Raw genomic sequence first — 14704 nt, forward strand, 5'->3', positions numbered from 1 at the left:
AAATATATGTTGATAGTTGCATTCCAATATAATTGATTTCCATTGTAATACTTCGTATTTTGTTTTATGCATTTAAAAATATTTTTCTCATAAGGGGTCCAATAGGCTTTAGAAGTGGCCCAAAGTGGTCCATAGCATACTCTCATACACACGTACAGACACACACACAGTTTCCTTGTTTAAAATAATGAATGTCGTTTCTTTTTCTGAGACTCAAATGCAACAGCTGATTTTACTAGAGAAGGCTAAAAATCTAAAAATTTTTCAAGATGTCTTTTAAATTTGACCTTTTAAGTGATTCATTTTTAATGGAGACCTTTTCAAATTACTTGACTTCAGAAACTTTGAAGCGTCTATATGAAAAGTTAGTAATGGCTTGAAATCAAGGACTTTACAACCAAGTAATTGATCCCATTGTCATTATTCTGTATTCAGTGCTGAATTTTTGGGACTTGTCTCTCTAACCCATTAAAGTACTCAACTCTGAATATTGAAAAATAATTTTCCTGATAGTTGTATGAAAAATTGATCTCTAGTTTGAGGTATTTCAGTTCTCTATAGATCACGCTATTTTCACACAATTTTGATACCGCTTATCTCTAAGGTGACCACAAATTTATCCTCCAAACCAAAGCACTTACGACACAGAGACAAGAGGTGTTAGCAAAACTGTTGTCTGGGAAAACAGGATGTGGGGTCACCCTCTTTTCTGTATCTTTAGCACTTTTAAAAGGTTATATGCCTAAATATGAAAATAATCTTGTATGTGGAAATAACCAAAGCCTGTAACTGAGGTCAGATTTTACTCTGTGCTTGTTTTCTCTTCACTGCAAACATATTTACCGTGAAAGCCTGCATATAAATTATGTAAAACTTTTTTCATGGCCTTTCTTCTTTTCATATTTTAAATAATCAATGAAAGTGAAGGAAAATTAAATATCTCACTATCCCTAAGGTCCCAAACTTTATTCATTGACTGGAATCATTCTCTAAACATTAGGAGGAAAACTAGAAAATCCCCTGAGGAAAAAAATAATTTGTCCGTCTGTTTTGTAGACTTTCATTTTTAAAAAGACAGCATGTGGGAGATGTAAAATAGAGAATGAAGAAGGAGCAAGTTGTTTGAAACAATAATAAAACACAACTAATTTTTTAATCTGGGAAAACTTTTTTAATATAGTTGAATGAAATCTGTTGTTTGTAATCACTCTAAATGCTAGTGACAGAATACTGGCAGTGAAAATACTGCAGGGAGATTGTAAGCTGATGCTATGTTACTAAACCATTAGGCTTCTTGCTTTTATAAAAACAATGGTTAGTCTTCCTGGAAAGTCATATATACAGTCATTGTTTTGGGTTCCAGACAAAAAAATAAAATTAGCATATCAAATTATGTCTGTCTCTGTTAGTAAGTTTATTGAACACTGGTTGGTTCCCAAGAAAGTTTAAAGACTGCCTATTTTATTGCATGATTGCAGAAATAAACATGCCCTAGAAAACAGAAAGAGTGGAAATAGATCGTGAGGGGGCTCCTCAAAGGCCAGAGAGCATGCTCTGAATAATGCCACCATTTGTTGGAAGAAGTCTCATGGTAAAAATAATATTTCAGACTATATAATATTAGCATATAGGCTAGATTAACCTCCAAAAAAATCTCCCAATAAAGGAATTGTGTTCCTCTTGTATTTATAAGTCACAATTGACAACTTGAAAAGAAAAGAATTTATTCAGTCATTCTCTTGGCGAGTTGATTGGATATTTATGATGCGCTGATCTGGGCATCTTAGTAAAAACTAGAGTTGAATAGTGAAAATAGTTCTTAAATTATCTTTTAGAGATGTACTGTACAAAATCTATTTAGACAATGGGTAAAATTTTAGTCCTCTATCTCCAAAGTATTTTGCCATATAAAATTTATATCTTATCAATGCTACTTAAGTTCCTTGAGAATAGGCACTGCTTTTATCTTTGTGAAGCCCTCATGACTCTAACTCATTGCTCATTAATAATTGGGTAATCAAGGCAATTAACTATGAAATATGTGGTACTAGAAACCCAGTATATTTGTTTCCTTGTTTCCTAGAGAATAGTATTGCTTTAAAAATTTCCGTGTTTAGGTGATAGTGTTGAGGAAGATATGAATAAAGTCAAGCTATTGATTAAAATAAGTTTTAAGACCTACATTTATATAAGTGAGCAGTTGGCATTTAAAAGGAAAATCATATTTTTTGCTAGTCTTTTATCAACTAATCTCTTGGAAAATAATAATGAAGACTTCAGCTTATTTATATTTAGTGCAATACTGTCCCATATATTAGGCAGACAGTACATACTCCAAAAGAAGGCATTTATCACAGTAAGAAATATGTAGCTGATATCTAAAATTTTTCCTTCTGTGAATAAAAATGCATGTTGCCCAACTTTGGTTGGCTGTTGCTCACAGCCCGAGTCCTGCCCTCTTTTGGGAACTGTTGAGGCCACCACTGTTCACTGCTCCAGGTTAAAAGTGAATGTGCTCCATGAACTCCAAGGAACTACACAGATGTAAGTGCTTTATCATTGAAATGACTCAATATATTTGCCTTACTCTTCCTTCAAACTTAACATCAAAAGGCTGCACCCATTGCTAATGCTTCTGAAGACCTTACACAATTTAAATGTACAGAAATTGGAGCGATTTCGAAATTTTAAAAATTTAAGCATTGGAACATTCATACATTTCAGTGTGCAAAATAAAAGATTAAGAAAGAAATCAAATTGGAATTTGGAAATTTAGAATTTTGCCAACATTCTTTAAAGTTCCTCTGTGGAAATATCTATTTCATATTGTAATCCCAAATTCACTGAATTTACATGTTTTAATCTTTTAACTAAAATATAATTGTACATTTAAAGAAGACAGAATTAAGTTGAAAATGATACTACAGAAAGTGAGAGGAACTTTATCTCTGGGGCATGATCTTTGACTAGACAAATCATTCTCCATTTAACTTTTTAGGACAGTATCAAAGGAACCAAAGAGGTACTAATAATCAAAAATGGGGAGCTATTGTGAAAATCTCCCTCACCACCATTTTGGAACAATGTATATAGTGTTTTTCAAAGGGCCTAAAACATTACGGAAAAATAATATAAATAAGAATAAAAACTGCATCACTTCTTAGCATTGGGGAACAAGTGTGGGTGTTTTGAGCTCCTTAAATGTAAGACCTAAGGTTGTGTTCTGGATTTGTGATACCCAGGCAAAAAATTACTTGTTAAACAATTTTCTGTTGTCCTCTCATTTATCTCATTGTTAGCTCAAACTCTATACTTTGTTTTTTGTTTTTTTTTTTGAGACAGAGACTCTGTTGCCCAGGCTAGAGTGCCGTGGCATCAGCCTAGCTAACAGCAGCCTCAAACTCTTGGGCTCAAGCAATCTTTCTGCCTCAGCCTCCCAGTAGCTAGGACTACAGGCTTGTGCCACCATGCCTGGCTAATATTTTCTATATATTTTTAGTTGTCCAGTTAATTTCTTTCTATTTTTTTAGTAGAGACGAGGTCTCACTCTTGCTCAGGCTGGTCTCAAACTCCTGACCTCAATCCTCCCGCCTGGGCCTCCCAGAGTGCTAGTATTACAGACATGAGCCACCTCGCCCAGCCAAAACTCTATACTTTGTAAGGAGGAAATTTGAGTTGTGTGAGGTTATCAATTTGATCAATAGACACAGTAAGCACTTTAATATTGAGACAACAGAAAAGCTTTTGTCAGAGAAGTACACTTCCCTTTATGTGTTTTCCTGAGACTTTTTGTAAGTTATTGGGAAATTGAACAGTGCCTTAAATGTTTTGGAATCCCTTGTACATGTAGCATAGGAGATGCTTATCAGAATTTGTTGTCTAATTGAAATAACAATATTCTGAGAGCCATATAGAGGCAAGAGGAGGTGCATTTATGGGTTTACCATTCAAAGATTTTTAAATTAAAGGGATCCAAAATATCTTCCACTGTGTCTAGAATAATTCTGAGGCTACATTGCATGTAGAGGAGAGACGAAGTATCAGAGATACCAGCAAATAGGAATCTTTCTCTTTCTTCCCTCTCTTGCATTGTAATTAAATTATTTTCTCCATCTTGCTTTATGGCAATGATACTTAGTACACACCTGAAATCCAGAGATGTATAGTGACAAGTAATGCCTGCCTCAAGATTGCAATGGTGCTTTCTAGAATGCTGTAGTTGCTATAGCTATTTATGTCTACCATTTATTGATGGCTTACTATTTGCCAGGCACTGTTCAAGTATTATTCATTTGTTGTCATTTAATTTAATGAATTTGTTATTTGGATTTTTGATACTTAGTTCAGACACCCATTTGTTCCTCATCAATTCATTCAGTGGGGGAAAGTTGAAATATTCTGAAGAAAGATAAGAAATGCATACAGCAGCAGCATAGTTAACCATATGCTGCAATAAAGTGATAATATTTCAAATAATCTTCCTCTTTGTCAAACCAAAGTTCAAAATGAAGACTTGTGACCTTACAGATAAGATACCACCTTTATATAATCAGTCCAAATTAATACCACTTGGCAATAATTTCTGAATGAGGTAATTTTCCCTTTAGCTTGCAGCTGAAGTGAGGGAACTTTGATGGGAAATGTAAATAGGAAAATGTAGTTCCAAGTCAGATAAATGGACTTAATGAGGAGTACAGGGGAGAGCGATGGATCTTTGCCTCACAAAGTGTATATTTGAATTGATAAACAAATATAAAAATTAAACTAGACTAGGAAGTTTCTCTCTTTTGTTTAAATGCTCTTTTTATTATAATAACAGTGATAGCAAATAATAAAAAACTAACAGTGAAAGACTCTATTTTGTTCAGTAATTTTAGGTCAATTTCTTCTTATTCCTTGTGCTAAGAATTAGCCAAACTCAGATATCAAAGGGACAGATCTCTGATTCAGTGATTCATAGTTCCTTGCATTCATTTTGTAAATTAGATTTTTAAGAATATAATAAATAATGTTAATTTTATATTATTTTCCTCCTACATCTTGTGCTAAGAATTAGCCATGCCCAGAAATTAAAAGGTTAAGTCTTCAAGATTCAGAAACTCACATTCCTTTAGTATTTATTTTATAATTATTAATATTATTTGTTTAATATCATGAGGAAATATGCTCATATATTGGAAAGAACTCCTGAAACAGAGGCCATCTGGATTGTGCTTCTAAATACTGTTTTTCCAGAGCCAAGAAGCACAGTGCGTTGGAATTGGGTTATATTAAAAGTACTCATGCAAATCAGTGTCATGGTTATTAGAATTGCTGTTATGTTTGCAAAGGTATCTAATTCATCACAACTTTACAGTTACATTATTTTGAAAAATATAAATATATATTTATAAAAAGAATTTTAAAGTGACTTTATAAGGAAAGCGTGGTTTGTTCATGTAAATACAGTATCCTTGCCCAGTGGAAACCAGCAGGAAATTCTCAGTTTGGGATATCCCATAATATTCTACTAATCATTAAAAAAGTACTAACATACTGCTAAAAACAAAATATGTTAATATCTGTATACAAACAAACAAAGTCCATCAAATATAGTGGTAAATGAAGTCCTATACCATGTATAACTGAGAAATTAAATATTAATGCTTTATTGTAATAAATAAACTAAAAAGCAGCCACTATTGGAAATAAATTTTAATATCTGATGAAATTCATATGGACAAGACAAATATGTTGATTAAAAACTGCTTTCAAGCAAGCAGCAAATGTGGTACAATTGAATTGTGATATTCATTGTCCATTGCTAGGTGATGGCATATTTTCTCTGTGTTCTACAAAAGTAAAGGCCAATGGCTCACTGGTGGGCTGAATTTTCTGTTCAGTGCTTAATCTTTTTGTTAAATTATTCTTGGTATCATACAAGTGCTTCTTATTATTAACACAGGAATTACACAATCTAAGATTTTGTTTGCTGCAAAGGAGATCGCCACTCCCACCACCATGACAAATAAATATTCAGTGTGTACCATACGATCAAATATGACCAACACTCTTCTATGGGCTTTATAGGATGAGCTAATGCAATTCTTACAACACTTCTGTGAAGTGGATACATTTATTATTCCTTGTATTATTAGGTTATTAAGTATGGAATGTCTGATTTCCTTAAGTACTGACAGTTGATATATCTGACATTTCACTTTGATACTTCTCATCTTTTTTTATTTTTTGTATTGTGAAGGTATATCCTCATTCTTTCAAATGGTTTGGCTTGTGATTATCTTTCGGATTTTTTTTTAAAGCAATTTTTGTGAAACTATGGATAAGTCAAAAATTCGTGTCATTTTCAAATATGAGTTCCATCATGGAACCAATGTGGTGCAGACAGCTCAAAATATCAACAAAGTGATTAAGAACGATGTGGCTAATGAATGCACAGTACATTGATGGCTTGAGAAGTTCTATTCTGGTGATTTCTAATCTTGAAAATGAGCCATGTGGGTGACCTGAGACCAAGGTGGATAATGATGAGCTGAAAGCTGTGGTGGAAGCAAATCCATTTCAACCTACGTGTGAATTAGCTTTTTTGGATGAATATTCGATTTTGGACTGTGTTTCAGCACTTCATCTTTACCCAACCATTGTGCTGAACATTTGCAATTATCAAAAGGAATCCATTTTTCATCACCCATAACAATATGGTGTAGAAATTATTTGCCTTTATGACATAACAGCAAAGAAAGGCAAGCTTTGAGATGATTTCTCTTCTGATGCTTGTTTAATTCATGTGGTACCCATCTATCCAGCTTCTTTACCTTGCTGATTTGTTTCAAATGGTTCAATATTGTTGGGATAGTAACAACACACACCATAACTGTGGAGAAACTTGAAAGAAGGGAAGTTCTATTCTGTCCTAGTCCTTCTTCTTAGCATTATCAGCTATTTTCTTGCTAATTGCATAGAAGGCTATTCTTTAGGTGTTGCTTGGAGAGGGATATATTCAATTTGTAGTTATACCTCTAACTGTTAATCTAATAGTTATAAACCTAAAATATAAGACTTTGACAAGGTTACACTGTAAAGACACATAGACTGCTTAACAAATCATTAAATCAAGACATGAACAACTAACAGGAAAGTGTAAGTCCATGAGGAGGTGAGTGGCAAGAACTCCAACAGTAAAATCACTATGCATAGAATCAGAGCAGAGATATACAGGGTCATACTAAAGAGGAAGAATAATGCTTTGACCAGGGTGCAGGATCTAACTGGTTGCGTTCCAACTGTGTGTTGGTAATAGTAACAATCACTTCACATACATTATTTCACTTAATCATCTAATAATTGAATGATAAAAATTATACCATTTTAAATGTGGAAACAAAATCGTAGAGCCTTTTAGACTCCATCCAAGTCAGGCTCCCTGATCCTTCCAGATGAAGAGATGTGTCAAAGACACAAGGGGGATGCACAGAAATTAGGAAATTGAAAGGCAAACGTTGACAGTGTCCATTCAAGCACTGATCAGATATAAATGTCCAAAGTGGGTTTGAGATCTTATGGGAAAACAAAAAAATTGGTGATCCCCAGAAAAAGCAGATGGCCTAAAATCTTTACCTGAGGTTTTCCCCAGGGGCTTCCAGACCACCAGATCCTGATAATTTGTTCAGGGGAGGTGTACCCTGGCAAGCTATAATGTGAACCTCTGAAATGCTTGGCAGACCCGTCCTGATGGCTGAGTTGGATGAACCAGGCTAGCTGAGCGCTTGAATCATATCACCAGACGAGGCCCAGAGGGCTTTTAAAATATACAATGCTTGGGCTTCAGAGTGAGTAAATCAGAATCTCTAGAGACTGGATTCGGATTTTGGCACTCTTTTTTATATCTGCCCAGATGGTTCTAGTATGCAGCCAGTGAAAACAATTGCTGTAGTTAAATAAGTTGGCATTCTGGCTTATGTATTTTAATAACTTATGAATTGGCTTTCCATGTTATAGGAATGTGTAAGTTAACTTTCCATATTACAGCAACTTAAGAGTTAACTTTCTTGTGAGTTTGACCCTCTAAATTGGACCTCTGATATGTTGATATTACAGTGGTCCTGAAGATCAGTCCTGCATCATGATAAGTTCCCGAAGGCCACAGCATTCTCTGGGTCCTCTAGAGCTACACTGTCCATTTGGCATCCTCAAGACATATGTGACTGTTTAAGTTTAAATTTAAATTAATTTAAATTAAAGAAAACATAAAATTCAGTTACTCAGTCACATTAGTCACGTTGCAGGCGCTTGGTATCTACAGATGGCTAGTGACAACTCTGTTGGACAGCACAGACGTAGAATATTTTATCATTGCAAAAATTCTATGGGGTAGCCCTGCTCTAGATAATTAACTAACTAAATCTCTTGCAGACACCCAATTCACTTTGTCCTTTTATTTGAACATGTGTATCACATGCTTTCTTTCTCTTCCCTAAAAAACCTTTAGCCACTCTTTAATATATTAAATTACCCTTTATTTAGTTTATCAGTCAAGGGATAAAGCTATTTTAGAGGCAGGGAAGCCCATCACTGAGAGAGAGCAGCAGAGTAAATGTTGGACTCTCACATCCAGATTAGGTGGAGCTGGCTAAACAAGACCGCAGCTTTCCTCGGAATTGCCTCCCGTTTTATATCTCTGCGGATCTTCCCTGTTACCAAATATTTGTCTCACCTAAGGCATACAATGCCTTGCAGCAAGTAAATACACTATAACAACAAGGATTCACTTCATCTTTACAATTTATTTCTATGCCCCATATGCTTGTAACTTACTGATTGTGTTTCAGTTAGGGCAAGGAGATTAGATATTAAATTACTGAGTAATTAAAATGTTCTATCTTGGAACCCGAGAGCTTACTCTGTTTATAGTGAAAATAGAAGCAGAACTATCCACCCTAAAATATTTAAGGTAAGAAGAATAGAATGCCTCGTTTTCTATATAAAGAATACTGAAGTAGGAGGCCCGGGATGTACATCTTGACTTAATATTTATGATCTATGGATCAAAGCAAAACTCCTAACTTCTCTCAGCCTCATTTTGTTAATCTATCAAGGTGACGTAATCATGATACTGATCCTGCCCACCTCTCAGAGTTCTCACGGGAAGCACACAAGACCCTCAACATTAAAAGCCTTTAGGACTTGGCACCAACTTGGAATATTTTCATCAAAAGTGCTCTAGAACTTTGATTTATGTATTGTCTTCCAGGTCACGTATTATTGTCCTTTTCCTATGATGCACTTGAAATACTTAGTCTGAAGTGGCCAAAAATGTCTTGACTTTTCTGTAAAATGAAGGAAAGCCCATCTTGAGAATGAGCGAGTGTCAATGTTGGACTTTCATATCCAAACTAAGTGGAGTTGTCTAAAAGGTAAAAAAATAAATAAACAAAAACAGATGCACATGCTGTGAAAACTAGGAATTAAGAGGATACAGCAATTTTTTTTAACTGCCTGTTCCTTTCTTAAAAAACTAATTTCCACATAGATCTGCTTGAGGTTTAAAAGAAAAAGTCACCCTGGGTTGTATAGGGGGAAAAAACCCACCAAGGGTAGTCTTGACACAGATCATGAGAACCTAGAAATTCTGAAGCTAGAGGATTGTGAATCCGAAACTAGAATTATTTAATATAAATTTAATATAAATTGCTCTAATTAATATAAATTTCGTCTGGTTTATTTTGAATTGAACTCCTGTTGACAGCAGAGAGTGAGCAGCAGAAAAGATCTAGTTAGGTAGAGAACGAAGTTATATTTTCACAAATGGCCAACCTCTTTAATGTACTGGGAGTAGGGTCTTATATTGCTAAACATTTTCATTAAGTTACTGACCAAACTGTCATTTCATCCTTGTATCCAATAGTATCATGGTAGATGTCAACAAATGCTATTACTGTATTAATTATAATTAGCTGAACCAACAAAAGAATAATGCTCAGTTTTGCTTCTGCCACACCCACTCAGCCTAGATAGAAGTTACATCCAACATTAGGTGAAGCCCAGGGGAAGGAATAAGTGTGGTTCCCACAGGGGACACCGAGAATGTCATTCCAATTAAAGAAGGGTGCTAGGTAGAGTATGCTGAAAAATAACGCAGGGTAGATCACATCCAGAGACATTTTGGTTCTGTATGATAAGCATCCAATTCAGAATAATCTGGATTACAGATTCCTGGGCCTCACCCTAGACCTATTTATTGACAATGGCTGGCAGTTGGGAATTTGCATTTTATCAAATTACCCAGATGTTGTGTGCAGATATAAGATATAATTTTTTTAAATTTTTTTCAGCTTTTTTAAGGTATGATTGACAAAAATTGTACATATATAAGGTGTAAATGTGACATTTTGATAAGTGTTTAAATTGTGAAATGATTGCCACAATCAAGCTAATTAACATTCATCACCTCACATTGTGTGTGCGTGTGTGTGGTGAGAATACTTAAGATCTATTCTCCTGGCAAACTTCAAGTATGCAACATGTTATTAATAACTATAGCCAGTATGCTGTACATTAAGTCTCCAGAACACATTCATTTTATAACTGCAAGTTTGTTTGTACCCTTTCACGAACACTTCCCCATTTCCCTACTCCCTAATCCCTGGTAACCACCATTCTAGGACTGTCTGTTTCTATGAGTTGGAGTATTTTGGATTCCGCATATGAGTGAAGTCAGGCAGTCGTTCTGTGTCTGGCTTATTTCACTTAGTATAATGTCCTACAGGTTCATCCATGTTGTTGCAAATGGCAGGATTTCCATGATCTCGAGTCATATTCTTAAAACATAGGAGTAATGTGAAATAAGGGGCCAGTAAACAGGATAATTTTTAGGATAAAAAGATGAGGTGACACTGAAGGTGGATGGAATTGACAGGGGTAGCTATGACCCATGACAAGAGAGATGAGGGCCTTCACTAAGTAAAGGAGTCAGTGACTCTCTCACCACTGTCATAAAAAATAGAATTTAAAGACTAAGTAGACTGGAGATTCAAATTGGAGGAAAGGAAGTATTCAAAACTGACCGCATATAGGCCGGGCGCGGTGGCTCACGCCTGTAATCCTAGCTCTGGGAGGCCGAGGCGGGTGGATCGCTCGAGGTCAGGAGTTCGAGACCAGCCTGAGCAAGAGTGAGACCCCGTCTCTACTAAAAATAGAAAGAAATTATCTGGCCAACTAAAAATATATATACAAAAAAATTAGCCGGGCATGGTGGCTCATGCCTGTAGTACCAGCTACTCGGGAGGCTGAGGCAGTAGGATCGCTTAAGCCCAGGAGTTTGAGGTTGCTGTGAGCTAGGCTGATGCCACGGCACTCACTCTAGCCCGGGCAACAAAGTGAGACTCTGTCTCAAAAAAAAAAAAAAAAAAAAAAAACTGACCGCATGATTTTAAGTCTCTGTAAAGAGAATAGAGATACACTGACACAAATACAGAATTGAGAATGGCTAGTTTTGTAGGTAGTAAGTTCCGTGAGTAGCATATTAGATGACAGTGATGCTTTTAAATGAAAACTTCTGGAAATAAATGAAAGAAAAGAGGAATTCCAAGCTTGAGTGACAGATTTTGGCTAGAGCAATAGACGAAATTTTTATAGAACACCCTCAAATAAGGCTTCTCTGTTTTCTTAGCTCTTTAAATTGTCAAAATTTATGTTATTTCACATACAAAGGATTACATGAGCTAAATACTAATCACGTGGACTAATGCTAAAATGAAAATGTTTTAAATTTAGGCATGATCCTAAAAGTTGTATTTACAGTTTATTTCACCAAAGATCAAAATGTATGGCATAGTTGATAGAGTGAATGTATTTCATTATTTTGCTTTTACTAGGCAGGATGTAAAGTACTTAAGGCTTGGGCAAGGTGGTTGAAAACTGGTTTATATATCCCAGTGAGGTATTTGGTAAATGCTTAGTTGTTGAACTGAATTTTAAAATGACCGTTAGAGATACCAGACGATATACAGCATTCCCCTATCCCTGAAGTTAAGCCTGTTTTCAGTAAGTCCCTTGGGTTCAATTTGCAACTATGCCACGGTCCTTTGAGAGGCCAATTAAAATACCTGGCTAATATAAGAATTGTTGTCTGAAAATTAAAAGTTAGAGCATGCCCCAAATCCCAGACTTAGTTGGCCTGCTGGGAGATTTCCCAGTATTAGATATGCCCTAAACCCAAAGTGTTTATTCCAAACTACTGTCTTGATTGGAGTAGAATTAGAAAAGGGTATATGAGAAGACCTTTGACAGCTCTTAGAAGCTATACATACTTCTACCAAAGTAAAAATGTTTTTAAAAAATTTGAAAAAAATAAAAGCTTTTGGTTGCAAGTGTGTTAATTTTAGGCTTGATCCTACTTTTAACGAAAAAGAAAAACTATATTACTATCATTTAGCATGTACAGTATTGTTTTTATTTTTATTTTAGCATATTGTGAGGGTACAAAAGTTTAGGTACATATATTGCCCTTGCCCCCCCAAGCCCCCCCAGTCAGAGCTTCAAACGTGACCATCCCCTAGATAGTGCGCATCGCACTCATTATGTATGTACACACCCATCCCCTCCCCCACCCACATCTGCCCGACACCCAATCAATGTTATTCCTAAATGTGCTCTTAGGTGATGATCAGTGAAACCAGTTTGATGGTGAGTACATGTGGTGCTTATTTTTCCATTCTTGGGATACTTCACTTAGTAGAATGGGTTCCAACTCTTTCCAGGAAAATACAAAAGGTGCTATATCACCATTGTTTCTTATAGCTGAGTAGTACTCCAAGTATTTAAAACATTTTATTGATCACACTGTGAACAAAATGATGGGCGTGTTCCCAGAGGAGATAAGTTCTCTGATGCATATCTAAACTCGAGATTGTACTTGTACTTATGCAAGTTTTATATACATTTTTATTGTTGTGCAATATCTAGCAGTATATATTTTTATGCAATATATTTTAAGGAATACTGAGTATAAAAGACATTACACAAGGAATTCGTTGTCTATTAAATATTTTTGGATCTAAATGAACACCTCTTTGCATTTTCTAAACTTCATTTCTATAATGAAATTTATATGAATTCATATCTATAATGTAATAAAAGTCACATTATTTAGAGTAAGTTTATATTTTATCCCTGACTTTCACATTCTATGGTATTTGTATCAATTTAATGAATTAATTAAAGTGCTTATAGACATATTTGTTATGATTTTAACATAAAAAAAATTCAGAGCAGATTCAAGTGTATTTTCTACCAAACATTTTACTTGAACTTTTGGATTGCATCACATATGCAAAGAATATATAAGAACATTTATTCATTCATTTGTCAAGTACTTACTGAGCATGTACTATGTCTCAAGCACTGTTCTAAGTGCCAAGGATATAGTAGGCAACAAAGCATGATTATGGTCACCAAGAACTTACATTCTACTATATTATGATATGTCAATAATGATAATAGTATTTTACTCTCAAATAGTAACTTTGATCCAAGTCTTTGTAATAATAAATTAATAAAACCTATAGATTATTTCTAGAATCAGAGGTCATGGAAGAAATTCTGCTGCAGAACTGAACTTTGAACTCATATTTTAATTAGTTCCTGCTAGTTTTCAACAATATGGACACCTAGATTTTCAAATTTGGGATTTTGCTTTCTTAGAAATTCACATCACCAGCAAACTCAGTGCTTGCTTACTTAATGCCATTGATAGATTTGACCCATGGGAAAAGGCCTACATTGTATGAATTGATGAGAAACGTTTGAGCCCACTAATGTTAACTGTAAATATTTTATAATCGATGTCTTTATAAAATGTAAGATGGTTTACTGTTTTTTAAACTCTGCATCCTTTAATGAGAAGTCTTTATCTTTCATCCATGGTTCACCTTTTTCTAGGCTTTAGGGAAAAAGCCAGAGATTCGAGATGAAGACAATGATGACGACATAGTAGCAGACATAAATAACAGGAAAATGGCTAAACTTTACATGGTGAGTTCACTGCTGACGAGTTCTGTTGCTTCTGCTGCACTGGATGTAGTTAGGGAGGCGTGTTTTGGGAGAGACTCTCTTTGCTACAGTTAATAACTCTCCTCATTGCCTTCCAAGAGAAATGTGTAGATAGAATCAGTTCTTTGCCCTTTTATATTTATTAAAATTATTCTTTCTATTACTTTTTGTTATTTTTATTCAAAGCAACAAATAAATGAATTTATTGCTATGACTTACATAAAATTATATATTGTTGCTGTGCTAGTTTGCAACAATATATTTTGATATATGGCACTGAATAAAATGTCTCTTTTATTTATTTTTTTTTCCATTTTGTCTCATGGGCCTCATTTTAAAATGGTTCTTTTATAGAGTAAAATAGTTTGTAAGCTTTTTCTTACAATTTTTTAAATCATCTAGCCTCAAATGTTAATTTCTTGTATCATTTCTTTTATAATCTTGATCAGATTACAAAATCTTCACCCTTCACCATATTTAAAACATCCTATTTAGCCATAATGAAGGCTTTCTTTATTACAGGTGGGCAAAGCTATCAAATCAAACAGCTAGAAGGAAACGGCATAAAAACAGCCCTGTGCTGAGCACTGGCAGACCTAGTGCTGTGTCAGCTCTCTGGCAAATGACCTGCTGTGCGGCCTTGGGCAAGACATAA

General features: G+C 34.9%; 1 protein-coding gene across 1 annotated transcript in view; it reads left to right on the forward strand.

Moving 5' to 3' along the window:
- SCIN (scinderin) overlaps nucleotides 1–14704 on the forward strand; it is a 70450-nt gene that overhangs the window by 27885 nt on the left and 27861 nt on the right. Inside the window, exon 5 of the mRNA XM_045564680.1 lies at nucleotides 13939–14031. Coding sequence (XP_045420636.1) covers nucleotides 13939–14031 — 93 coding nt within the window. The remainder of the gene's footprint in view (nucleotides 1–13938; nucleotides 14032–14704) is intronic.

Source organism: Lemur catta, chromosome 11 (genome assembly GCF_020740605.2).
Source record: "Lemur catta isolate mLemCat1 chromosome 11, mLemCat1.pri, whole genome shotgun sequence".
Classification (NCBI taxonomy): domain Eukaryota; kingdom Metazoa; phylum Chordata; class Mammalia; order Primates; family Lemuridae; genus Lemur; species Lemur catta.